The following is a 27,334-nucleotide window of genomic DNA, read 5'->3' as shown; positions in this document are numbered from 1 at the left end:
GATTCAACATCTGGCTGAACACAGTAGTGCCTCCAATTTTGATTTTGTTTTGTGGGATTAAAACCCATCTAATCTCTTTAACTGACCCCGTCTCAGGTCCCAGCTATACTGCTTTACAAATCAAGAGAGAGAAAAAAAAGAAAAAGCAAGAAAGAGAGGCAGAGTCTTATCCCACCTTTCCATGGCTCTCAGCCCGTCTGTCTTCGCATGATCTGCAAACCACCTGTACTGATCCAGCCCATTCTGGGGGCAGAAAATATCTTCCCGGTAGATGTAGTCTCAGCTGTGCTTTGATTTTTCGGCACGAATGTCTAGAATCTTCTGCTTAAACCAGACACAGCAACACAAAACTGCAGCTGAGCTCTTTTGTTTTCCCTCCTCTCCGGGGCTGAAGCAGCGGCACTCCCGGCGCTCCCGCTCCTGTCCCCACCCCCGGCGGCCGCCGGGGCGCTCGGCTCCGCCGCGGTCCCCCCCAGCCCCCGGCAGCCACCACCTACCCCGGCCCTACCCAGCGCCTTCCGAGATTTTTCAGCAAAAGGGGCAGCTTTGGGTGGCGGTCAGGTGATCTTCCTGTTAAAAACAGAAAGGATGCTCGGGGATGGAGCGCATGAATCCGTGGTGGTTTTCAAACTAGCCATTTACATTACAAAGCAGGGAGAAAAATGTAGCTCTGAGGAGGTCATTAGGCATTCTTCTGCTTTCCAGTCCCCCTCTAGCAATCCGCAAAAGCAGGCACAGTGGAAAAATATGTAATTAAACTTTGCAGTGGTAATAATCACACATAGGTTGTATACCACGACACTCCTAAATATTTAAAAGTAGGGGCTTATTCCTAAATAAACATAATTATTTTTCATATTTTCACAGATGCTATGCTGGTTCTCTAAGTCCCTTTACAGCTTCTTCCCAAGTGTATTTTTTTTACTATATGATCTTTAAATATTTATGCTGAAGCTATATTTAATATCTCAACAGCAAATGGACCATACCCAACTGAAAACAATTATTAGTTCTTTATTCACGTTATTACATTGTAATTCAAAATATCTTTGACATAAGGGCCATTACGAGTAAACCTGACTTTCTGAATTGTAGCTTATCCAATGTCCCCGTTCCCTGGGATTACCCTGATTAACGCTACCATACTGTGCAGGGCTTTGGAGCTTAGACTTTAAAAGACTGAAAGAATGGAACTGTAACCCCAGATTCTGTGAGAGTCCTAGTTATTGCCAAGTTTTCAGCAATACCCAAATATTTTTGCAAAAGTTAGATTTACTTGCAAAGAATATGTTGCAAGCAAATCTTATAAGGAACAAAGATTGTAAGTCTTGATAAAATACTGAATTCTGAACCCTGGTTGTCATTAAAAAAATTCTATCGGGTTTAATGAAACCAGAATTTCACTCAACATATCTCCTTGGCATTAATTATAAAATGTTAGCAAACAGGAAATATTTGCAAAACTAGGCACAAAGGGTAAAGTAGGTATCCACATTTAATCAGTCTTTCTAAGGAACTTTAAATGTGTAGATGTAATATATCACCTATTCCAGAACAAATCTAAGCCCACCCTCCTATGACCATATTCTTAAAGACTCAAGTTAAAGCCAGAAACCCTACTCATTCATCCATCATCCAGCACAGGCACTTGTAATGCTTCCCAGTGTTTCCAGCAATATCATAAATAACTATTTCCCCATCTCATACTAACTGCAGATCTGTCCACAGACCACACTTGAGTCCCTCTGGCACTACACACAGAACACAAATTTCCACTTTTTGCTTTCCATACTATCACTCTTATGATGTAAGGTAATTCTCGATAAGCACACAAAGGAGCAACCTGAATTTGTTTTAGGATATTGAGGAAAAAGAGCTATATGAGATACCATGGATTATCTGCACCGTATTACTGGGTGATCTCTACGAGATCCATATTACCAACTCTCTTTATCTTTCACTGACTTTCAGAGACTTAAGGTTTTTAACTCTGACACATCCTTGTTAGTGATGCTGTAGTAGGAGTGCTTCACATAATTCCTATCATAGCCAAAGTTTCTGCTGTAGTCCACGAGCTTTCAGCAGAAGCCAGTACTGACTCCAAGGGGCTGGTGAAATTCCCATAACTATAATATATGAAGTTCTTTCAAACCAGTCTTCCTAGGGGAAAAAAAAAAAAAAAGGAAAAAAAAATCACTGGAGTTTTGCTTGCGCTAGATTTCATTTAATTGTATGTTGAAAAAATGTCAGAAGTGGGACTCTTGTCATGCCAAGGTAAGCATATCCTTGTAGGAAAATATTTAATGCCTTGCACACTTAACACTTGAACACCTTTATGATGATCCCAACAATGAAGGCCATAGGAACCAACAGAAGCCAGAAGAACCAGACAATTCCACCTCGATCATCTAAGTTTCTAGATGTAAGTGGAATTCTGCAGGTTTTTGGGACTCTGTATATCCACATGTAGTTACTGTATTAATAGCTTCTTCCCTTCACCCTCCTGAAGCAACAGTAGTGAAAGAAGGGTAATGACATATATTGGCTAGAATGGGTCAAATAGAAGAGAGTCAGCTGGGAAAATCATCTGAAGAGGCTAGCAGGGACAGCCAAATTATACTTCTTACTTTAATTTCTTCTGAACTCATAACATAGAATTGCATACCTATTGGTGTTTTCTAACTTGGATATCAGCAACAGTCTTTTATTGTTATAAAATCAACATAAAACTTGTTTTTAGGAAAGAAATAGGCTTAAACTATCATTGCTGAAAAGGCAGTAGACACCATTATCCTGCCAGCCACTTCTAGTAGTTACAGTACTGCATAAATCATGGGGCTGCTCGACAAAATTTCCAGCCTAAAGTCAACTACTAGCATGTAGTTGTGTCACTCTGCGCACAGGACTCCCATTGAATGTGACGGGTTTCTTGATGAGCAAGAGGGTCACATCTTATGTATGCTTATTACAGCCGCCAAAAACGTTCAGTTTAGCAAAGCAGAGCGTACTCCAGGTTTTCAACAATGAAATGCTGTGGTCACCCATCTAGTGCTAAATATAGTTTATGGCTCTCAAAAGACATTTAGTCATTTAATTTCTAAGAAATAAAGCAATGAGTTTAGGTTTCCCATAAAGCCTCTTATAATGTCTGGGCTGCCATAGGAATTGACAGGAACAAGACATTCTGAATTTACGTGTTGATGCAGTAGCAAGTAGAGGTCTAATCCACTGGAAGAAACTGGAAGATTATCTTCCATCTAAAGGGTATATGTGTGCATACACATGGATATATAGATATATAGATATATATACACATACGTGTATACATAATTAACCAAACCCATATAATAAATATGGATGAAAACCTGTCTCAACCATACAGATAACAATTATGTTTTGGAAACAGTGTGCAGTAATACTTATCAAAATAAAAATCTGCACAAACTGGCACTTTACTCAAGAAGTAAATACAGTATTTTTAATCCTTAAGTCTATCACCTGTGATCCTTTGAGAGGAATTTGAAAGTTCCTTGGCAGAATCACTGTTTTTAAATTACACTCTTTTAAAAATTAGAGCTTTAATCTGAACAACGACACATACATAATCAAATTATTGAGGCATGACAAAAATAAATTAATGGTCTACTTTGTTATAGAAATAGTCTCAATATTTGCAATGTTAATTTCAAACCAGTAAAAACATGCATACATCAACATAAAGTAATAATAAAAATCCCTATTTTATTTGTTATACATATCAGCCTTAAGGCTGAATTTATTCCTAAAAGAAGCCATAGAACTAGGTTGCATTTTTTTTCAGGTCATTTATATGCAAGTCAAAAAGGTACATGCTTAAAAATGAAACTATGTCCAATCAGTAGGAAAAATGATACGTCACGTAAGTGTATTTACGAAGTCTTTTTGAATTTGTGCGGCAAACAGGCATGAATATGTTCCTTTTCCATTACTCTTCAGATGTAGAATTTGCAAGTCTGTATTTCAAAAGTAATGCTAAAGCAGATAAAACACTATTAACTTCAGATCCTTTACATTAATATTACTGATGAGTGAAAATATCCAAGTGCATACAAATTACACACATAATTTATACAATGGAGAAAACCACTACAAAATTAGCACTGACAGTATTTTAAGTATCTTGCACCTTCAGAAATACCGTAAATTATAATCACTAAGCTTAACAATTCTGGGATAGATTTGGTTTGGGTTTTGGACGTACCTACAGTCCTTTGTGCTCATAGGAGAAAGATTGCCAGGAGGAAAGAGAAAGAAGGAAGGCTGAGGTAGAGATGTGGTCCTATTCCAGTGACTTTATAAATAAGCCATTTGACATGTGTGGGCTGTGACCCGTGCTAGAGATAGCATTTAATGCAGGCCTCTCTGTGGAATGAATTAGTCATTATCTTTGACTTTAAAACAGACATAAAGAACTGAGAGATGATGAGGAAGGTTAATACAAATATTCTTTGGAGCTCCTGGCATTTTCTTGCCAAATTCTGGGAAGCCACAGGAAGAGATTATAGAAACTATCCCTTCTTCAAAAAACAGATGAAAGATAAAAATAGAAGAAATTAAATTCTTTTGAGAGTGAGGAGGAAATTTACCATCCAGCCTGCTCAAATGTCCATGCTGTTTTTTCCTTATGGGAGTGATACAGGAGTGACATCAGCTCTTGGACACTATTAAAGAAACCGCCTGAGCAAAATGGAAATTGAATGCATAGATACCATTCAACACTGATGTCAACAGCAGACCCTTATTTGCTGCCTCAGAAGACTGTGCTACAGGAAACCTCTTAACAACATAAAAATGAGGGTTTGGACTGCGTGTAGCCACTGACATCTCATAGCTCTTTTTGCGAAGCAGGAATTCAATACCAATATCCCGGCTAGAATCTAGAGCCAGGATAAATGTTTTGCTGACCCAGACTGAAGAGAGAAGGATTTTATTCTTTACTTTGGCATATATACATGTGTACACATGTGTGTATATGCATGTGCGTGATCATTGTTCTTGGTAATTCCTATCAGTCTATCCTGGTGTTGGCTGGGATAGAGTTAATTTCCTTCCTAGTAGCTGGTACCGTGCTGTGTTTTGGATTTACCATGAGAATAATGTTGATAACACACTGATGTTTTAGTTGTTGCTGAGCAGTGCTTACACTAAGTCAAGGACTTTTCAGCTTGTCATGCTCTACCGACTGAGAAGGCTGGAGGTGCACAAGAAGCTGGGAGGGGGCACAACCAGGACAGCTGACCCAAACTGGCCAAAGGGACATTCCATACCATGTGATGTCATGCTGAACAAAAAAACCTGGGGGGAGTTGGCCGGAGGGGTGCGGCTACTGCTCGGGAACTGGCTGGGTATCGGTCAGTGGGTGGTGAGCAATTGCATTGTGCATCACTTGTTTTGTATATTCTTTTATCATCATTATTATTATTATTTTCTTCCTTTTCTGTCCTATTAAATTGTATTTATCTCAACCCACGAGTTTTACCTTTTTTCCGATTCTCTCCCCATCCCAATGGGTGGGGGAGTGAGCGAGCAGACGTGTGCTTAGTTGCTGGCTAGGGTTAAACCACAACACAGTCTCAAAAAAGGAAAATAGGATGTATCCCTTGGAGTAACACAATACAGTTAAAAAAAAGATATATAAATAACTGACTTGTATCTAAGCTGTCTTCAGTGTTGCTGTTAATCTCTACATATGCATCGCATTCTGTCCATGAAATGGCAGTCATTCCCTTGTACAAAACTTGTAAAGGGTTCAATTCAATTCAATTCAATACAATTCAATTTGTAGAGGGTTTGGGGGATGGAATGTGTAACTTTCAGCCAAACTTTTACAAAAACTCTTGCGAGCTCATTTGCCAACCAATTCTGAGGTGTGTGTTTAAGAGAAGACTGAATGTCTTCATCTAACTGCTAAGCACAGTAGTCTTAATAACTGGCAGAAACAGGTGGGTAGTGATGGAAAAAAAAAAAAACATAAAAATGTCTGGTTTATTTTTTGAGGGATATTAATTTAACTTTCTTGGGGTAGTTCAACTGCTTTTCCCTGAGATTGTACTAATGCCTGTACAGGCCCATGATGAGAAGGAGAAGATAATTATAGTCCTCTCCAGACAGTGTGTTCATTAAGCGTGCTATTTTGGATAAGTAAGTTTTTAATTGGTTTCCAGTGCCTGTAAGGAGGATGGCCTATGGTAGTATGGCAGTGCGGATCCGCGCCCCTACCGCTTTCCCCTGTTGGAATTCAATAAAGTTTAATTGGATTACAATGGGGGCAGCCACAAGATGTCAATTACTGGTATCTTCACAGTGTGGACCTCTTCTTCCAATGGCACTTGATTGACTCACTCTGCACACTTCTCTTATTACAGGACCTCTTCCCCTTCTTCCCAGAGAATAAGTATTGTACAAAGATGCCTTACTCTTTATTAAGCAGCAGCATAATCACACAACTCTTGTGGCACTGCCTACAAAAATTAAAGCTCTACCTGCTCTGAGTTTGCAGCATGTGACCTACTTTATTTAAAGCTAGTTCTGGAACGTCTTTCTGCATCTGTGACTCTGCCCATGTGTTGATAGTCTCCTTCCCCAGAACTAGGAAAAGGTATTGGCTTATGAATTATGCAAAACTATTCTTTGTCCAAGGGGAAAATATCTATATTTTTGTTTGTTCATATGAGAAAATGGATAGAACAGTTTGGAAAGAATCTCCATAGGTTTCAACTGTTTAAGGTATGTGAAACAATTAAATAAAAAGAATCCCTTAACCTATCTTTCTGATTATTTCCTAGTCCTTAAATCTTCTGATTTAAGATCTGAAACTGTAAAAGCACTTAGTACGTTACAAAAAAAATGAACTAAGTCCATTAAAACTAGCCAAAGAATTAGCCAAGTCTCCTTTAAAATAAATCATATTTTGATGAAATATATAAAAAATAATATTTCTGTGTTTGTTCTTTCCTCTGTTAAATAGTCAAGCATAACAAGTTTTAGTTTGTAAAACTTCTTAATGGAGAAAAATAATTTACTGATTTGTCCTGTAAAGGACAACTGAGGTGTAAATCTGAAAAATCACAGTGGTTGTATCAACATTAATAATGACATGACTGTGTTTTTACTCCAATATTATTTCAGCCTGATTTAAGAGGAGCTAAATTACAAGTTAGCAAACATTCCTTAATCCTGTGTGCAATACTGATTCTACCACTAGTAGGAATGAAACAGAAAGAATAAGAAAATCTAAATTTGTAGGAGGAATAGATATAATATTATAAAATAACAAGGCTTTTGACTAAGCCTTCTTACACAAGTGTTACTGCACTGTGCTTCCAAGTTATCTAATCTTTTCTCATCTGCATGTTTGCTCAGCACTCACTAGTGTCTATATATGAAACAAAACTCTTCTAAAACACTTCTCACAATTTTAATTACAAATTTTGCATTAATATAATGCTAATAACAAAATAAAAAATCAAAATGCTAAGTATGGAGTCTATTAATTTATTATAGTTTCCATTCATCATTATTATAAAAATGTTATTTATTTATTTATTTGCTGTCATAATAAAGGGACTTATGAAAGAATGAAAATCCAGTTTGGCATTCTATTTGTATATACTGTTTTAATGTACCTTGTTTAAATGAATTATATTTATATGGGGATGCTACAGTACATTTGCAAAAGAAAATGGAAGTCCTATACTATTTGCACAAATAAAGAACTCCACAGTTTGCTACTTACAGAATGGTAGCACATTCACTATTGTAACTCACGGTTACTCACCGAAGACTATAATTTTCCACTGAAGCCAACAAGAATTTTACTGAGAAGTGGCTGATTTTAAATTTCAAATGTGCTTGTTCTGGAGCAACCTAACAACTGGAAATTATGACACATTCTTTCTCTGTCCCCCGCCCCCCCATGTCATATGGGAGGAGGGGGTAAGCATTTTCTATGCTATTCCTCTTCCACTCTAAAACTCCCAATGTGGGGAACTCATTGAGACCTCTACAGGCTAGGAGTTTAAACTGAAATTCTAGATTTTTTGTTTGTTTAGTCAGTGGCTCCTACTAAAAAAATCCGTAATGAAATTACTCAAAATATATTAAAAAAAAGTATCTATTTGTAAGTATGGGGCATGACAGACACTTGGTGGATCAGATACTTTAAAAAGTATTTTACTTCATCTTTCTTGTATTTGCAGCATTTTATCTATGTGTGTTAACATTTTCCAGTTAATAGAAATGTGCTAGTATTCTTATTAATAGCATTTAATCCATCTTTGTATTCATATGTTCTTTTATAATACATTGATTTGCATATTATATACATTTTAAAATAGTCTGAAGAATTAGATATCTTATTTCCTATATGAACAGATAAAACTGATATTTTCAATTTTGTATTTAAATCAATGATTGGATAGTTGTGTAACAGACTATCAGACTTTTCTGGTACCATTTTGATTTTTTCTTTCCAGAAGAGTTTGCCTAAAAAAAAGCCTTGCCTTCATAGTGTACATAGTAATATTCCATCTAGTCATTAATAGTCAAACACGCACACACAATGGCACATCTGACATAGGCAGCTGAGTTGGGAATTGAAACCATAATAATTAACAATAGATTTCCTGATCTCACCATGACAAGTAAATGAAACACTCTGCGGTGTGCTTGCCCACTGGAAGAGGGAATTAACTCAGTATGAAAAGCAGAATGGAAGCATATCACTGGTTAGATCTAATGCACAAGGAATGCAACAATGGGAAGCTTGTGTCAGCAGAACACATCAAACTCTTTTCTAAATATTGTGCATGAGCATGCAAAAACACACACATACACACTCCCTGTAAGAACCATAGTGGAATAGCACAAGACATACAAAACACAATCCCAACGCCCGTAAATGAATAAATAAATAAAATTATTGTCTGTTCTTACTTCCTATAAACGACTTCATCTAATAGTTACATTTCTTCAGTAATTTTGGTCTCATTCACTTCAGGTTTCCTGTCCAAGGGCCCCTCTACCCGTTACGCCTCTCTTCAAGCTGGCGGCTGCTCGCTGTCAGGACCCTGGAGAGCGGCGCAGCCGGCGCAGCCCACCGCCCCGCGGCCGGCGGCCCTCGCGCCGCGGAAATCAACACCGCCTTGCGCTTCCTTTGGCAGAAACTGTCGTCCTCTCTCCTTCTGTATGGCTCTTGCCACTGCTCCATCTTTCCTCTCCTCGTCCTCAAATCGGCTTTTTCTTTTATAGTGACATTTGCTGTTGCAGCAACTTTCCCATTTGTCAGAAACAAAATGTTCTCCCTCTCTTTCTTCAAACTCACTGCGTGTTTTTTTTTTTGTAAGGCTGCCTTATCTTTAATGCTGACAACATCATCACAGAACGTGCAATAGAAGTATTGTACCAAGCATTACAGCTTTGTTGTTTTAATACGTATCTGAGATATACTGCATTCTTTTACACTGTGTACTGTTACAAAACTTACTTTACAATAACTCTGAATCAGAAGTTATTGTGATTGTAATCACATAAATTAATTCACTACAGCCATAACAATACAGGTAGTTACTAATCTTCTTTCATGTAATAAACACATTTGAATGATTCAGATTCTCTTCAAAGCTTGAAAGACCAGTTAAAGCTTGAAATTATAACTAAAAACCCGATTCTGCAAAAACTTACAAAGGTGAATAATTCCAGTCAGTTCACTGGAAGTGTTCACCGGTACAAAGCCACATGCTATGTCCTTGCAGGATCTGTACGTAAGTGATTTCATTAAGACTTAGAGTTTAATTAACTCTCAGACAGATATAAATCAAGAATGATTCCCAAAAGTCAGTACAGATTCATTGGTGTAACTCAGTGAAATGTTTTATGTTGGTTTCTTAAGGAAAACTAGGTTTCTGTGATGGTATTATGAGAGGGAAGCAAGAAGGGAGGAGAGGAAGATGCGGGTATGATATATACACATATATGCATTTGTCTGTGTGTCCTTCAGTCTCCCCTACTAAGCTTGAGCACAATGGCCAATTTCAAATGATTTTTTTAGTGCAATTGACATCTTCAAGCTATCAAGCCTTCACAAGTTTTGTGAAGATACAAAGGGGTAGGGGAAATAAGGAAAGGCTGAATAAAGAGCTCATTCTGGAGCTCAACCACAGGATTCATAAAAGACCAGTTTTGTGGATTTGGCAGCATGGAAGCATTCTTTCTTTTTAAAAGCTAGGAGAGTTCTGAAAATATATTTCAATCTCTCTTTTAATACTGTGGCTTTTGTACGTGGAATTCAGAGTACATCCTCAGTGATGGCCTCCCCATCAGAATAAGAATCAGACTTAGCCTCTCTTTCTTCACAACAAACAAAACACCCATGCAATGTGCTTCAGAACATTCAGACACAAAAAAACATCCTCAAATGAAAACAGTCAAACTGTTGAAATGTTGTGAAGAACTGCTTATAATGAAATGCTGTGAAGAACGGCCTATATTGGCTCCAAGGCACCTTCCACCAGAAATTCACTTCCAGTCATAGCACTTCTCAATACACAGTAAGAAAATCAGGCATTATAAAATGGGAAGTCTGAAGGGTAAAGCCCACGTATTTTCAAAAAAAAGGGACATGTATCCTTTAGACAAGAAGGAGGAAGTCAAAGTCAAATACAAATGCAGTCACATTCAAACACCATCAACAAATTATAGCCTTAATCTGGGTCACTCAGAACTCAATTTGGGCTAACGTATAGGTCACTACATAACCTGGCAACTGTGGATGAAGAACAGTCCATCTGGCTCCAGTCAGTCCCTGAAGACAAACTTCATAGGTCTGAGGTGAATGTTAGACTCTACAAAGCACATTGGGCTGAAGAAGCAGCTCTTTCTTGGAGAGATCTCACAATGGCACAAAATCATAGGTCCTACTTCCATATGCAGTGAAAGAGGAAGGCAAGCCATCCCCATTACAAGGCCAGTAGCTCTTCATTGCGCCATTATTATTACTGAGATCTCATGCCTTCAAATTCAAAAGCAGACCAAATAATGCCACTCGCTCTATAGGCACTGAGAGTGAATGTCACAGGGAAACCGAATCTGATACAGTATGCTACTAATAAATAATTTTTCATCTCTAATGGCCCTTGTTTTTTCCTAGCACAAATAAAAATGTTTTCTCTCCAAGTGTTTCTGATGACTTGACTATGCTGGAGATCACAACTTGTCCATAACCCACCGAAGGGTTATTTTCTATAAGGATTCTAGAATTAAGCAGCCCCACATTTGGCAGAAGAAACTTGATAAGTAAAAATTTTAAAGGAAATCTGTGAATTCAAATGTGATCATGTTTAGCTGCAATACAAGATACAAAGGTCTGTAAATAACACCCTCTACCTTTTTTTTTCTTTTTTTTCATATTACAAATAATAATAAAAATTATTATTATTATTTATCTGTTTTTCTGCTAATCTGAGCTAAAAGTTATGACTGGTAACGGGTAGTGAATGGTATCAATAAGAAGACCTAGACAGTTAAGATTTCCTAGGTCTTATATCCTACGCAATGGGAACATTAGAAACAGTTAAAATACAGATGAACACTTGCTATATGTAAACCTCAGAAATAATACTAAAAGCTCAATCTTTAATGATACTTTAGGTGGAAATTTTATCTGATTTACAATTATGAGTTGGCATCCAAAGCACACAGCTCACAGCCTCCTCAGAATGTAGGTAGCTGCAGCTGCTGATTTTCTAGTGTCAGGCCTTTATCCAGTTGTCAGACTCAGCAAGAGCCTAATCTTGCTTTTTCTTCTACTGTATTTTCCTTTATTCTGTGGAATACCTTCGCACATGAAGAGAAACCCATTTTTGACATACATGTCAAGATTTCTAATATCACAGTTTACCTCACTGCACCTGTTCTCCACTGAAAAGAAAAATTCTGGTGAACAAAGCTTACATATACCAAAATTCAGTGCATATTCATTCAACCATTCCAGTATTGAATGCTAACTTACCTTCTGATATGAAATTTGATAAAATCATTTTTGAGCACTAACTTTTGAGTATTGCTGCTAAAAAATCTTTATAGCCTAGCAAGCACAAAATACAAACAGTATTTTGTATTGTATATTTTGTATATATTGCAATACAATATTGTATTGCAAATCTTTCTGGCTTACTACTCCATTAAAATATGATACAGAAGGATTTTTCATTGTAACAAAAGAGCAGGACAAGAGTAACTTATCTATGGCTACCCCTAAATGAGAGCTGAAATCTTGGCTAGATTATAAGTCTTGACTGCTGGTCTCATGTTCCTTAAAGGATTCATAAGGGGAGTTGTGGAATTTTGTCTTGCAAATAAGTCTCATCTGATTCCAGTGATGGTACAGGCAGCAGTTTTCATATATAGAATATTAAGGGTATTTTTAACTGTGAATAAAGAACAATAGTTATTCATCAGTACTGGGATGTACTGCAGATGCTACATTGAGCTTTTGGCATTCTTTTTCTGCTAGTCAATTTTTTCATGTCATAGGAAAATATTCTATTTTACAGACAGTCTTAGATAAGGAAAAGATGCTTAATCAATACAATGATCTTATTGCCAGTAGAGTAGCCTATTGAATACTATTGGCATTTCATCACAACAGGAAAAACAGATGATTGAAATGTGGAGAACTCATTTCTGTCAAACCAGGCTACAGTCAGATAAAGTGTATTCTGAATTGAAAACTAGATAATGAATGGCTGGATTGCTTCTGTCCTCTCTTTCAGAAGGTCAAGCAGGATATATTGGGAGGAATTTCTTTCCTATTTAGGGCATGGTTAAAACTGTCATCTAGGTGGCTCATTTCATGAGATAAGTATCCCAGAGGGAAGGAAGAGAATCATCAGAGATGAGTGATGAGCTGGACCGTCTCTTTGAGGAGTAGCGACTGAAAGTAGCGCAATGACTTCTCTTTGAAAATTATGGATCTGTGTATAGAAGATATGCGCCTGTCTCATGATTGTGTGGCTACAATTTTCAAAGAATACCTGTATCCCACTGAATTGCAATGGAGAATCCATGAGACCAATCATAAGAAAAAAGCTCTTCAACTATCTACTAAGTGTATAAAATCATGTTATATAATTCTTGTTCACATCCGGGATGGGTTCTTTTATTTTCCTTTCTTCAGAACACTATTTTCATTCAAATCTGATCACCATGCATACTTCTATTGTAAAATGTATTGATATTACTAATTTAACCTTAGCCAAGCTGCACAAGGTCATTTGCATTTGGGGGGCAGAGGATATTTTACTAGATTTAAAAATGAAAGAATAAAAGAAGCATGACATGACTCAGTAAAAAGGCCTTGCTACTTCAGGACTTATATATTATAATCAGTAACACTGTGGAATTGTTCTTCCCTGAGGAAAAACAAAAAAATATTGAATGGGCACAATCATTCCTTAGGCTCTGTCACAATTTCCAGACACAGTTCTCTTGGCATAATTGCTTTTTCTTGTTTTCATTCCCTGACCCTAAAGTCCAACTTTCTCTCTTTCCGGAGTATTACCAATGGATTAACAATTTTGAAAGCCAGCCAAGCTAACGCTGGTGGTGGTGACAGTAGATTTTGGTCTTTCCTTGGAATACTGAATTGTGCAGTTAGTTAAACAAATTTGAGAGGTGATGAGATAATCTAATGATCTGCAGTCTAGTATAGTTTCTCATATCAATACCCGCTCCGGAAAGCTAGGAGAAATAAAAACTTATTCCTGTCAGAAATACAAGAAATTCCCGCCTCAGGAAAAAGTTAAAAATCTGTGCATACAAATAAATATAAATCTATCAAGTAAGATGACTGTATCTTTAGATACCCACATCTCAAAGCAGAACACTTAAGCCTCAACGCCCCAATAGCTGAAGTACTGACAGCATAAAAAAGAGGAACATTCCCCCACAAAAAATAAACTCAGATGCTGGGATTACAATCACTATCCTAAAATTAAACAAATATAAAATAAAATAGACATTTGGACCTTGGTTAAGAATTGCACAGCAGAACAGACAACAGAATTAAGCATGCCTGGAAGTAACATAGCTGACATAATTACAGGAGAAAAAAAATCAAAGAAATAAAAAATGTTCATGTACCATGAAACTTGTGCTTCAGCAAATATGAGATCGATGGATTATATGGCTTTTGAAGGCTTTCATTTACAGTTAAATCCAAACTGAAACACCAGAGCATTAAAGTCAGAAAAATCTGAAGGTTAGCATTTTTTTCAATGAACAAAGTATTAAAAGTACTCCCTAAGTGAGCACTTCTTTTGTTATATAAATCCCTGTTCACTGAACCGATTTCCTGTTAGTAGACTGAACCATGGATTAGGTACATTTGATTTGAAGAATGTCACTAATGAAACGAATCATCAGGAAAGGAAAGAGAATTTTAAAGTGTGTTTAGTGCACTGCGGGGTCATAGTGACGAGGTTTTGTAGAGCAGGGTAGAAGCTCAATGGAAAAAAATAAGGGAAAAATGTGACTGTATAAAAAGGGATTTATGATGTGGCTTTGGAAAGCTGAACCCTCTGAAAGAGGCACTTGGAACCGAGGTAGCTGATGAAATATAAATGTCAACAACCATTATAGCTTAATGTAAGCAAAACATTTGTAATACAAAGTTATAAAGAAGCGTGGCTGTAGTTGAAGTCGGTCTGGGTTAATAGAGGCCGTATGTTCTTCGATTTGGATCAAACAATTGGTAGTCAGACCCCCCAGCTTCCGCTGCTAATGTTGTCATTAAATTGGTGTAGTTTTAAGCAAGTCATGACTGCAATGCCTCAGTTTACCCATTTATGGAATTGGAATGCCATTTAACTGTGCTGCAGGGCTTAATTATGCTCACAAAGTACATGGGATCATTGTAGGAAACATTATATGCATGTGAATTTTTATGAGCATAACATCTGTATCAACAGTTCTTTGAATAATAAGAAAAGACATGAAATCTGCAGGATTGCAGGTGTAAAGAAGAAGGCATTTTTTTTCCATCATTGTATAGTAAATTACATGTAATTAGAAAAAGCAAAACTGAGATAAAATGGGACAACTTTGTAATTGTGCCGAGAATCCAACACTCATCATCCCAAATGTAATAATCTGTAGCCTTAGGACATTTTTCTGATATTTGTCTGGAAAACAGTCAAGGTTATGCACCGAAATCTAAAAGTCCATTGTTCATACTATTACAAATTACATTGCTTATCACTGTGTGGCACAAACACAAACCGTGATTGGCTCCTTGTTTCTATGCCAAATGATAGCTTTAATTATAATACTTGCATTATCATCAGGACAAAATAGTTCTGCAAATTATTTTACCATTTAACATGAAACTTTTTATATGTTTCAAAATACTGTTTTATATATTCTTCTCTGGAGATAGTCACGCTGAAGAGGTAGGTGCATCCTCAGCACCTTTCTAAAGTGTCCTTCTTGCCTTCTTCACATAGTGAGATATTTGTATGTGTGGTGCCTTCGACTCACCCAACAGTCCCAATTCAGTTTTAAAGTCTCTTTCTTTTTTTGTTTTGTTTTACTTTGGGTTATTTTGTGGGGTTTTTGGTTGGGATTTTTTCTGTTGTTTGTTGTTGTTGCGGGGGGGATTCTGTGTTTTAGTTAGGTTTTCAGACAATATCCCTGCATGGCAGAAATCAAACTATATCCTCCCACATTAAGAAATCACATTCTCTGACAAAAACTGTTAATGCACATTTAAGACTCTCACTAGTATCTCTTATGGAGCATCAGTTCAGAAAAATTAAACCTTCTGAAAAGCATAAAATAAAGAATTACAGTACATGGCAGCTCAGTCTAACTCACTCCAATTCTACCTCTGAAGCTTGCAAAAGCCACTGGGAATATCTGTGACACCCCATCTCCAAAAGCAGCGCATGACAGGGCAGAGTGGTAAAAAGATATAGTGAGTAAAGGGGGAAAAAAAAATAGTGTTTCTGTGGAGTAGGTGAAGTGCTTTTTCCATGATTCTTTTACATTATCTGCAAAAACAGAATGCAAAATATATATGGCAGGCCACTGATAAGCAAGGGAAGAGCTAAGGTTAATTTTATATTTCCTCATTTCCCACAGTTTGAATTTGACAGGTCAAGACACTGGTGGTTAGCTTGTGAAACAGGCTACAGAGGGAAATTTATAGATCTGTAGGCAACTTGTATCTATTTCAATTCATTTGTTGGACTACTTTCCATAAACTGTAATTTCATTTTTGTGAGGTTTTGTAGGTGCTAAAATATAAGAGCAAAAACATTTTCATGCAAGACTTGTTGATTTAGGTGGTGATAGCTATTGCCAAAGTTGAAAGCTGAGATGCTGCTGCAATTAGGCAAAGGGAAGCATTTTTTTCCACTCCTGACCATATTACTAGAGTGGAAGGGTAATAATCATTCCCAGCATTACCACCATTGGATGCTGGAGTTACTAAGATACTAAGAGAGATGGACTATTAGTTTTTCTCAAATCTAAATAGCACCAGTCTCTATGGGTAACACTACTTGTAAGCACAAAAAAGAAGGGAAATGTTTTACAGATCTCTACTTTTGGAAGAATATGTACAGGGCTAATGTTTCCCGACCACGGGCTCCTTGCAGGGGTTTCTTAATGATCAGCAGAAAGCCTGGCTGGCGAAGGAGTGTGCCGAGTTGCTGGTTCTTTGTGAAAGGATGTGCTCAGTCCCAAAACATGGACGAGTGAAATGCTTATTAGTTAAGTTGTAATCTGACCTTGGTGTCATGGAACAGTGTAATATATAAATGTTACTTTAATTTTTTTCCCCTTGTGTTTATGACTGAAACGCTTAGCTTCTTTTTACATGATTCTACATGCCCGCCCCTGGCCACCCCTAAATCATTGCAGTTACTTTTTTAATTGTAGCTAAAAAAAAAAAGAAAAAAAAATCATCAGACATAATATAGACAAAGGTTGGGTGAGAAAGTTCTGGTCAAAATTAAAAATAAATCAGCAAAATGTATAGCATTTAAGCAGCAGACAATTCCTATTTTTATGAAAGCTATCTAAAAATGCTTCATCCTGTAAATTTTTCCTAAAGACAGATAGTACAGAAGTACTGTAGTCTTGAAAGGAGAGATAAAAACTGCGAAAAATGTGTTGGGGGGAACAGAGCATAAGATGCTTTCTCACTATTGTCGCTTTCTGCTGTCAGATGAAAGGACATGTGGCAGACTCAGGAGGAGACAGTTTTTCTAAGAAAAAAGGCAGACAATTGTGAAAATTGGTTTTATCATAATAACAACTTGCCAAGTGTAAGTCTTTTCGAAAGTCAGCTCCGAGTTCATTTTTCCCGACTTCTGCTGGATTTTGGGGAAAGATTATTTAGAATAAATAACATCCTGCAAATTGAAACACACTATCTGGGCTTTAAACCACATTCAACTTAAGACGGAGAACTGCAAATCATTGTGGGCTTCCGGAATTATAGACAAATTTAGCTAAGTCTATACATACTCGAGAGTATGCATACTGTTAGAAGAAGTACCTAGACCACAGGAATTTTAGAAGAAATTAAAGTATTTGAGTTTATCTAAAGAGGTCTTCAAGCACAGTATTTGCATTACTATATTCAGCAAACTGCAAGTTGATTTGAAATGGAAATATATATATCTTTAGAGTAAAAGGAATGTGCAGATGGTCTTGGATGACTGAGAAACAAAATGAGTACTAGCACAAAATGAGCACAAACTGTTCATTTTATGAGTTGTCATGGAGAGAATTATGAATGGAAAATATTCTTACACACTAACGAAGGCAGGAGAGCCCTGAAAACTGCATTAATTATACTATAACTGCATTACTCCAGTATGGATAATTCATTGTACAGTATTTCTTATTTCAAGTTCTGACAAACTACCTTGTAAAAATTGGTGCAAACACATCAGTTTCCTGAAGAGCAAAACAAAACATTTAGATTGGAAGGAAGAAACTAGCTATTTGAGAAAAGTTTGCTCATTCATAGAAAATTACTTCAGCAAAAGTGAACATGTCAAACCTGAGAAAAGGTCAGAAAGGACGGGAGTGCTGCATTTCATTTTCATTCCAAGGCAGGAGACTAAAGCAGTAGCAGAAATCACCGTGTTTCTTTCTGTAAACCTAGAGCTGGATAGGTGATGCAGAGTATGTTAACAAATACAAGTACTGGCAAGAATGACCAACTGATCATAATTTGGGAGGTAAGGTGAACCAGCCGTTCAGGTATGATATCAGTATGGTATTACTGACTGATGAGAATTCAGTGACTGAATAAGTTGCTAAAGTTACCATAAAGTAAATTCCTTCATTTAATAGTTTATCTGATAGAAAGGAAGATTGTGAAAGCAATATAATGTGTCACATTTCCAAATATATCATTAGAGGACCTGCAGTGTCCGTGAAGAGGGAAAAGCGAATGCTATCAACACTGGGAATAGGATTTTCAAAAGTACCTCCATAACTGGGAAGAAAATGCCACAGGAAGCCAACCTTTGAGGTGCTCTGTTACCCACCCACTGCAACAAAAAAATGAACAATCAATTACCTGTTTAAGTACTTAAGTACATGAGATACCATTTTAAATCAGGCACCGTCAGGATCCATTACAATCAGTAGGAAATGATGACGTAAAATTGAATGTAGCAGCTTATGTTTAGGAAGATGCTAAAATTAAGCAAAATTAAAAAAACCCACTGCATTCCAGTCACCAGCTGAGAGTACCAAAATTGCACTTTTGACGGTCATGTAAATTTGAAGATGTTCTTCACCTCCTGCTAAAGCAGTCACTGTGCTGGCAGGACAGTAGAAGCAGAGGCAAAAAAAGCCTGATTCTCACTTGATGGCTATAATACACCGGTTGGGAAGCAGCGTAATGCTGGTTCCAGAGGCAGTTCCCCCATGTAAAGTGGTTTTACAGATTTTGAGATCAACTCAGTTTAAGGCAAATTCCCTTCAGACTGCCACAGCGTATGGTCATAATTTGTTGAGCACATTGATAGATACACAAAGAAAAACCCAGCATCTATTTTAATTAATGATGATCTGATAATGCCATCAATAGTGGTATGAAAACAGATGTGTATACTAAGGACATGTACTTTTTCTTTAATAGAATCAATTCACTGAAAGGTTTGGTGCTTCGAGACTAGTGTCATATGCAATATAGTGTTATTTCTGAATAAGGAGAAATGCTTGATTTTCTTACTCTTCCAGCATCTCCAGAGGCAGTTTATTTCTCTAGCTAAACCCTAGAAAAGTCACATATATAATAAAATTAACATTCATGGCCAGTGCTTGCTTCTTTCTGCATCATTTTCTCCAGCTATTTTATTGTCTGAAGATTCAGTACTTGCTTTCTTCCTCACCCTGTGTATAAAAGGTTTGTTATTTTCAGTGTCTGCATCAAAAGAGAGGTGAAAGATGTTAGATGCATACATTTGCTACACAGACAATACGGCATGAATTTAGTCTCAATATTTGTAGAACATTTCTTGTTCACTAAAGAAAACGTTTTTTTTTCTTTTGGCAGCCCCTAGTTTTCATGGCAAGTAGCCAGCCAGCAACAAGTAGTGGGTGTTACTGGATAAACCCATCAGGAACAGCTGCCCTATTTGTGTTTATATTTGCGATAAGTCCCTGTTCTGTGATATGAAAAAATGAAAATTCCTTTTCTCCTGTTTCTAGTTAATGTAAGAAGTTTAAAATAATTATATACTCAAATGCAGAAATGAAAATGTTAGTGAGATAACTAAGCTATTGATTTTTTAAGGTCTCCCTTATATTTCAGACAATAACATGATTTCTCTTTTGTGTAAATTTTTTTGCACTAATTCTTTTAGGAATTTACATATAATTTCCAATATTTTCTTATAAAGTGCTTTAAAACCTGTCTGCTTATATTTAATTCCCAGCCTGTATACATCACCTTGGATTTGTGGTTTGTTGGGGGAAGGAGGCAGGTGTTTTGGTTTTAGTTTGTGTTTTAAAATCAGGAGGTCTACTAATAAGGCTCTCTCACCTACTATGTGATTAAGGTCTCTTTAGCTGGTTTTTGAAGTGTTGAGCTATAACTCTTTCCACTGACCTTAGCTGTAACTTTAGATGCTCAATTTCCTCTGAAAATACAGACTTACTGTTTTGCAAAAACAAAATTAAGCATTCATTGCCAGTAGGTGGTTTTGCACATGTGCCTAGTAGTTCATACCACCACAAAATGAGTAAAGCACAACGGGTTTGCGTGGTTCCTCACACAGTTCCCCCAGACTGGCTCCTGTCTGGTAGGAGACGACCGCTTGCTGAAGCGGAAGGGCACCTCAGTTTCCTTGCCAATTCTATAAAGTTCACACTCTCCTTATATTACCAATCCACATGGGTGACAATGACTGTAAATTATGTTGTATGATTTTATTTTAAGAGTAATAACTGAGATTAAGGAATTAAGATTTAATCTTTGCTCTAATATCTTTGTCAACAACTGTAGAAATTGCCCCTTTAAGCAACTTTTACTAGAAAAATAAATGGTCAAGGTTTACAGACATTAACATTCTTTAAAGAAAAAAGCATTACAGTAATAATAGTACACTAAAATATGACGACTGTATTCATGTTAGGTTTCAAGTTTTTTAAGGGACCTACACTTTATTGAAATAATTCCAGCCACATAACTCAAAGAAAGACCAATTTCCAGAATACAAATGAATGCATAACAACACTATCCTGCTAGTTAAAATTGGGAGGAATATTTCAGGTAGAAATGACTGCACTCCAATCTTAGCTTTCTTACAGAATTTACTACAGGACAATGGCAAAGGCAGGTAAATGCTGGAAACCTGTTTCTGCAGCATTCTGAATGCTTATTTTTGGTGATAACTAATTCAGTTCTATATTCCTTTCCATCCACGTAACATTCCCATCATGCCTGAGGTCCCCTCCGAAACAAAGTATTTTTTTCTCCAGTGTATTTAACCACTTAAAAATCTTACTTTTATACAAAAGTTTCTAAGTGTCATAACTTGGAATAAAAAAGCTGCAATATTTATTTTCAAAAAAGTTGAAAGAAACCATTTCCCTTCCCTCTCCATAGCTCATCTAAGACGTTAAAGCAAAGTTCTCATGGAGTTTGACACTTAAACTGCATTTTTCAGGAAATATACTATTCCTCATAAAAAAGTCACAAAAAGCTAAGCCTATTTACTAACACTGCCTTAACACTGCCTTGTGCTAGGTAGATACACATTTAAGTGGAAAAGGAAAAAAAAAAAAGATTTTGTGTTGTCACAGTTTGATTCCTATACTTAGATTTGTGTATTTTTCTAAAAAATACACAAATTTAAAAATACATATTTTTAACACACATACACAAATTTAAAAAATACATATTTAAAAAACCTGAAACTTCTAAATTATAACACTTGAAAAACTGTAAGCAAAAGTAATATCTAACTGCTCTGAACTGCTCTCCTCCATCAAAGATTTGTTTCATTTTTTTCACAAAATCCATTGTTTCTGAGAAGTGTTCTAATTAACAGCTTAGCTACAGTTATAAAATATTTTCCATGCGACTTATTTTTCTCTGGTACAAGACAGATAAGGAAATAAATAGATTTGCTCTCCCAGAATTGCAGTTAACCCTTTCAAGTCAGCTGATTCATTCCAAAGCAATTTCCCTTAATATACTTAGTACTTTACCCAACAAAAGAAAACCAGAACAACTTCATTCGAACATTAATAAAAGTTTTCCTTCTAGCTACCATTCTAATTAATCACACAATCAATAATGAAATATTTCTAACCTCATTTGTAACACAATATAGATCTAGGTACTTTACTTCAAAGAGAATGTTTCTCGTCTCAGTAAAATTTACAACAGATATCCATAAAGTCAATCTAATGGGAACATTTCAAAGCAGTCCTGTTTCCATGAGAGAAGTATGACTGCCTAAACTGCTATTCCTTTCAACATTATTGTGTGCTGTCAAGGGACTTACACAGTGAAAGGTAATCACTCTATAAATAAATGAAAGGTAATTGAGGATATATTTGCAGCAGGAAAAAGTCTTAAAATTTGCAGCTGTATAGTTGCACCCGCATACCTGGCTTGTTCCCGAAATCTTGTTCTTTGATTTATACCTACAGTCTCACATTGAGGGAGATACAGCTGTTTATGCCAATGTAGAGCAAATTTGCCACAGAATCAAAGAATGGTTTGGGTTGGAAGGGCCCTTTAAAGGTCATCTAGTCCAGCCCTCTCTCTTCCTCCATTAATTATGCCAGTTCAATATGTTGATATGGCCCAAAACTGACCAAGGTACATTTACAGGAATAATTCTGGGCCAGATCCGCTTCCCAAACTTGCTCACAAGTCACACAACATGCCAGCACAAAGGTGCAGGCACTCCTTAAGATATGACTACCCTAAACTTAAACTTAGTTGCTTAAACTACCCGAAAAGTAAGTCCATTCTATATTGCACCAGCATGTCTACACAAGCGTGGTATAAATTTCACAGCATCCTGCTAAGCAAGATGCTTTTTTTACTTCACTATTACCCTGCATATTACAGATTTAAATTGAAGGCTGGACTTTGAGCAGCTTATCACAACCCTTTGAGCCAGCAGCTCAACCCATTTTCAGTCCATCTCACCGTCCATTTATCTAGACCATACTTTATTAGTTAGTCTGTAAAGATATTATGGGAGACAGTGTTGAAAGCCTTAATAAGTCAAGATAAACATCATCTCCTGCTCTCCTCTCATCCGCCAAGCTGGTTATTTCATTGTACAAAGGCATGATTAGACATGATTTCCACTTCATAAATCCATACTGACTATTCCGAATCACCTTCTTGTCCTTAATATATTTAGTAATGGCTTCCAAGATTATTCACTCCATCACCTTCCCAAGGACTGAGGTGAGGCTGACCAGCCTGCAGTTCCCTGGATCCTCCTCCTTGCCCATCTTAGAGATAGGAGTAACATTTGCTTTCTTCCAGTCCCCAGGAGCCGTTCCTGACAGCCGTGACCTTTCAAATGTAACCAGGAGTGGCCTCACAGTGACACTGGTCAGCTCCCTCAGCACTTGTGGGTGCATCCCATGAGGTCCTATGGACTTTTGTATGTCCTATCTGTTTAAATGTTCCCTTACCTGATCCTCCTTCACCAAAGGTAAGTCTTCCTTTCTCCAGACTTTTCTACTGGTCTCAGGAACCTGGAATTGCTGAAGGTCAGTCTTACCAGTAAAGACCAAGTCAAAGAAGGCACCGAGTACCTCATCCTTTCCCACATCCTTCACCACCAGGTATACTGCACCATTCAGCAGCAGGAAGACATTTTCCGTAGTTTTGTTTTAGCTACTGTTGTACCTGTAGAAGCCTTCTTGTTGCTCTTCATGTCCTTCACCAGATTCAACTCCAGGTGTGCTTTGGCATTTCCTAACCCCGTTTCTGCATGCTTGGACATTGTTGCGATATTCCCTCCAGGTCACATGTCCCTGCTTTCACCAGTAAATACTACACTTTCAATGCATACTAAGCTTACTTAAAGAGTTACAGTTATGTTTTGTGTGTATGTATACTTTAATTCTATTTAGTAATTTGGAGCTTAGTACAATTTTTCTGATGTTGAAAACTGTTGTTTTGAAATCCACTCTCTTGGACAGTTATATATTTCTTAAAAATAATAATTGCAAAATTCGAAACTCATTATAATTACCAAGATAATTCTAACTACAAAGCAAAATGCCTCATTGCCAAATCATGGGTTTCCTTCATCCAATATAATCATTTGATTAGACATTCTGTTCCATATTTCCCTAATGATTTTAATTTTTTCCTCTGAATTTTTAGTCTTGTTTTTGAGATGGACGTCATAGCTCATAAAGAAACAACTTACTCCTAGCTTGTTCACAGATACTGATAATAAAATGGGGGAAACATCAAGGATGATTTATTACACCACATCAAGCAGTGAAGAAAAAAAAAAAATAACCTTGTCAGTTGTGCTCACTTCTTTTTATTTAAATGAATGTGATAATGTCTTCCTTCTCCATCTTTTGCGAAGTAATGTTTATTTGCAGCTGATTTCTCAACAATACTGCATCATACAAGGGAACGAAATGACATTTCTGAATGCAGAGTTGGTAGACTGAATATGCACTGGTGTTTGCAACTTGTTTAACTGGTCTTAAAACACCTGCATGCTATATTTCTAGACATCACTGATAGTCCTCTTTAAGCACCTTTTAAAATGTGATGTACACTATTTGGAGAAGGTAAATTGTTGGGGATTCATAGACAGTAATGGTATCTGCCAGCAGGAGAGATGCAACTCTGTGGGGAGCAGTGCACCACAGCACATCTCCCTCTGTCCAGTGCGTTGCTTTGGGCATGAACCTCTACTGTGATTCTCCATGGTTTTCAGAGCAAATGTGCTCAGGATTTCCACTGACCCCAGTGGGCAGTGACTGCACCCATGCTTTTTCGCATGTGTGTGCAATCCTTCGCTGGACTGACCAAGGCTTCATGGGCTCATGGTCTAGCTGTTGCACAAAAAGGGAATAGGATCCAGCTCCCTTTCTCACATCTGCAATGTCTCTCTAGGTCTTGGAAGCGCTTTTAGAAAAGTCAAAACAACCCCCCCAAATGAACATTGTTTTCCTTACTAAATTCAGCCAATGTGAATTGGCAGTAGTTATAAAAATATTCATAACAGATTTACACTTCAAGAACAGAATGCAGTTATTTCAGTTCTTACACATTATAGTCAAAAATGAAATTAAATATTGGGTAAATAACATTTTTTTCTTTCTTTTTTTCCCAGAAAAGTAGATTTCCAGTGACATATGGGACCATTTCTATTTTTGATAGTTTGCAAGAGACTGCAGTGACCTCTAATACCAAAGCAGAACCATCCCCTGTTTAGCAGAAATTTTGTCTTTCAGAATCTGAAGGTGGCCCTTCCTGTCCTGTCATCCAGAAATATCAGTCTTGGAAGGAAACTGGTTATGTTAGCCTTTGGAAATTCCCTGATAATGAGCAAAAGATTAATGGCACAGGGGAGAAAAGGGGACATCTGAGAGGGTTATAGCTCTCTCCCTTGAAGTGTGGCCAGTGTGGTGTTGCAGATGTCCTGCCACGCGGCATGGTGGCAGCTATGAATGCTGCTCACGCTTCTGGATGAGCTGCATCCCTTCTTTCTTATGCTTGTAACAGAATTCTGGAGAATGAACAGGAAGAAGGAGAGGAGACTGTAGACTTTGCCAACCTTGGAAGCTCTCTTTGCCTGAATTGTCATTGGTGTAATAGGACATCAAGACCCTACAATGAAGACAACAGGTTATTGTCTGGTTTTAGAGATGAAGTAGCAAAAACTGCCAAGACTGAGTCTCTTGTGTGCCTGTGTGTGTAAGGTGAGAAAAAAGAGAGCCTGGAAGAGAAGCTTTATTTAGAAGCAGCATGTATGCGGCTTGCAGGCTTATTGATACTGGGATCTTTTGTACTGAGAGAGTTTAAAAGGAAAATTAATACCTTTTTTAAAAAAAAGAAATTTCTTCCACATTCTCAGGCTTGACAGTACTTTATGAATGGAGACAATGAACTGCACACTTCTCAGTAGAGGGCACATTGCATTGTTGTGGATTAGGGGAACAACACAAACTCCTCGCAAACAATACAACCGATTAAATAGATACAGGACTGAATTCTGCCTAGCAGAATTTCAGAATAAATTTACAGAGGACATAGATAAATTTCAATCTTTAACATTCCTTAAGTAGTACATTGTAAAGATTTTTCAGCTCAGCTTTCACAGAGAATTGGCACTGTTTCCCTATCAACAACAAAGATAAATACTTCAGAGACTCTGAGAAGTGATGAATATGATATTAGACTGGTCAAGGCAAACAGTTCTAAATTAATGAAACTTCCACTGCAAACAATGGGAAATCAATAGGGAAAATGCTTGCAAGACCATGATCAATCTCTGGGCTCCAAATCAGATTAAGGAAGATTTGAAGTTGCTTTAGGCTCTGAAAAAGATAAGGATTCAGAACCTATACTTAAGTACTCATTTTTGAATACTGGCCCTCATTTTTTAAGTCTTAAATATGAGGACAAAACTGTATTGATGAATTTCATATGAAAAAGAACAGACAATTTAAAGGAATATTAAGGGCTAGATCTTGCCTGTTTTACACTGAGGAACACTTTACTTCACATGGAATCCAACAGAAATTGATATGCCAATTTCCAGAATAGGTGAGGGATTCATTTCATCTAATTTTAGCGACAGAAATGCTTGATGTCAAATCTAAGCTAATCACCTGGACTGCCTTATGAAAAGAGACAGGAACGACCATGGGGCAATGTATTCCACCTACCTTTAATACTTATCTTAGGGTAGATGAATTAGCCTCTGGCAGCACCTATCTCTTTCTGCCGACCACTAGGAAAGCCTAGGCAACTCTCAGATTTATAGGCTTAGCTGATTACTGCACCTTATTTGTGAAGTATTTTTAATGCAACTCAGGAAAGAAAGATGTCTCCAGATAGTTGACTGAGAAATCTGAAGTTTTATTTATTTATTTTTTATTTTTTTGTCCATATGCTTATTTGCAGGGAAGCAGAGAGGAATTTGGTACTCACAGCTTCAGTGTGTCCTCAAAATGAGCACATCACTGAGACCGAAAAGGCATCTTTGATGCTCATACTTACAAAAACACAACAACGTTCTCATTCTACTTCAAAATTATACATGTGCTTGCAAAGATACACAGAGACACACGGACTTTTGAAAATGTTTAGCCACTTAACAACCAAGGTTTTCAGACATGAAACCCTCTTAGGTACTTAAATTTTACTGGATGCTCAAATACCATCACAACTGCTTTTAAAGATGTTTGAAAATCTGGACTGTTCAAAAGTCATGGATTGCATAGTCATCTAAATCTATTGTGTGTGTTTATATATCCTCTAGCACCAAAGTAATTGAATGATACATGAAAGTCAACAGTAAGTTCTGACATGACTGGAACTAATAAAACATGATTTCCTATAGAAGTGTCTTGTGACTGACAGACCTTGATGTCCAACTGAAACATTTATAAATCTGTTGAAATCTAATTATTTAATTGAGTCCTCTACTTCTGTCACATTCAGTTAAAATACACCAAGTTCAAAAGTTTTTAGAGGGAACACAAAGACAACAGACATGCACAGGCAGTGGGGATCTGTGATCCTTGCCTCCCATGA

General features: G+C 37.0%; 1 protein-coding gene across 13 annotated transcripts in view; it reads right to left on the bottom strand.

The window, feature by feature from the left end:
- MAGI2 (membrane associated guanylate kinase, WW and PDZ domain containing 2) overlaps window positions 1–27,334 on the bottom strand; it is a 776,332-nt gene that overhangs the window by 413,618 nt on the left and 335,380 nt on the right. Inside the window, exon 1 of one of the 13 annotated variants that reach the window (XM_076362783.1) lies at window positions 8,974–9,014. The exons of 11 other annotated variants lie outside the window; for them this stretch is intronic. In XM_076362783.1, the coding sequence (XP_076218898.1) occupies window positions 8,974–8,992 (19 nt within the window). In that variant the 5' untranslated portion in view covers window positions 8,993–9,014. Of the gene's footprint in view, window positions 1–175; window positions 394–8,973; window positions 9,015–27,334 lie in introns of those variants that run through there. One more of the 13 variants, XM_076362865.1, reaches the window with a different exon arrangement.

The sequence above is a fragment of the Aptenodytes patagonicus genome, chromosome 1, assembly GCF_965638725.1.
Source record: "Aptenodytes patagonicus chromosome 1, bAptPat1.pri.cur, whole genome shotgun sequence".
In the NCBI taxonomy this organism is placed as follows: domain Eukaryota; kingdom Metazoa; phylum Chordata; class Aves; order Sphenisciformes; family Spheniscidae; genus Aptenodytes; species Aptenodytes patagonicus.
The sequence above is the reverse complement of the archived record's forward strand: the minus strand, read 5'-3'. Positions and strand labels throughout refer to the sequence as shown.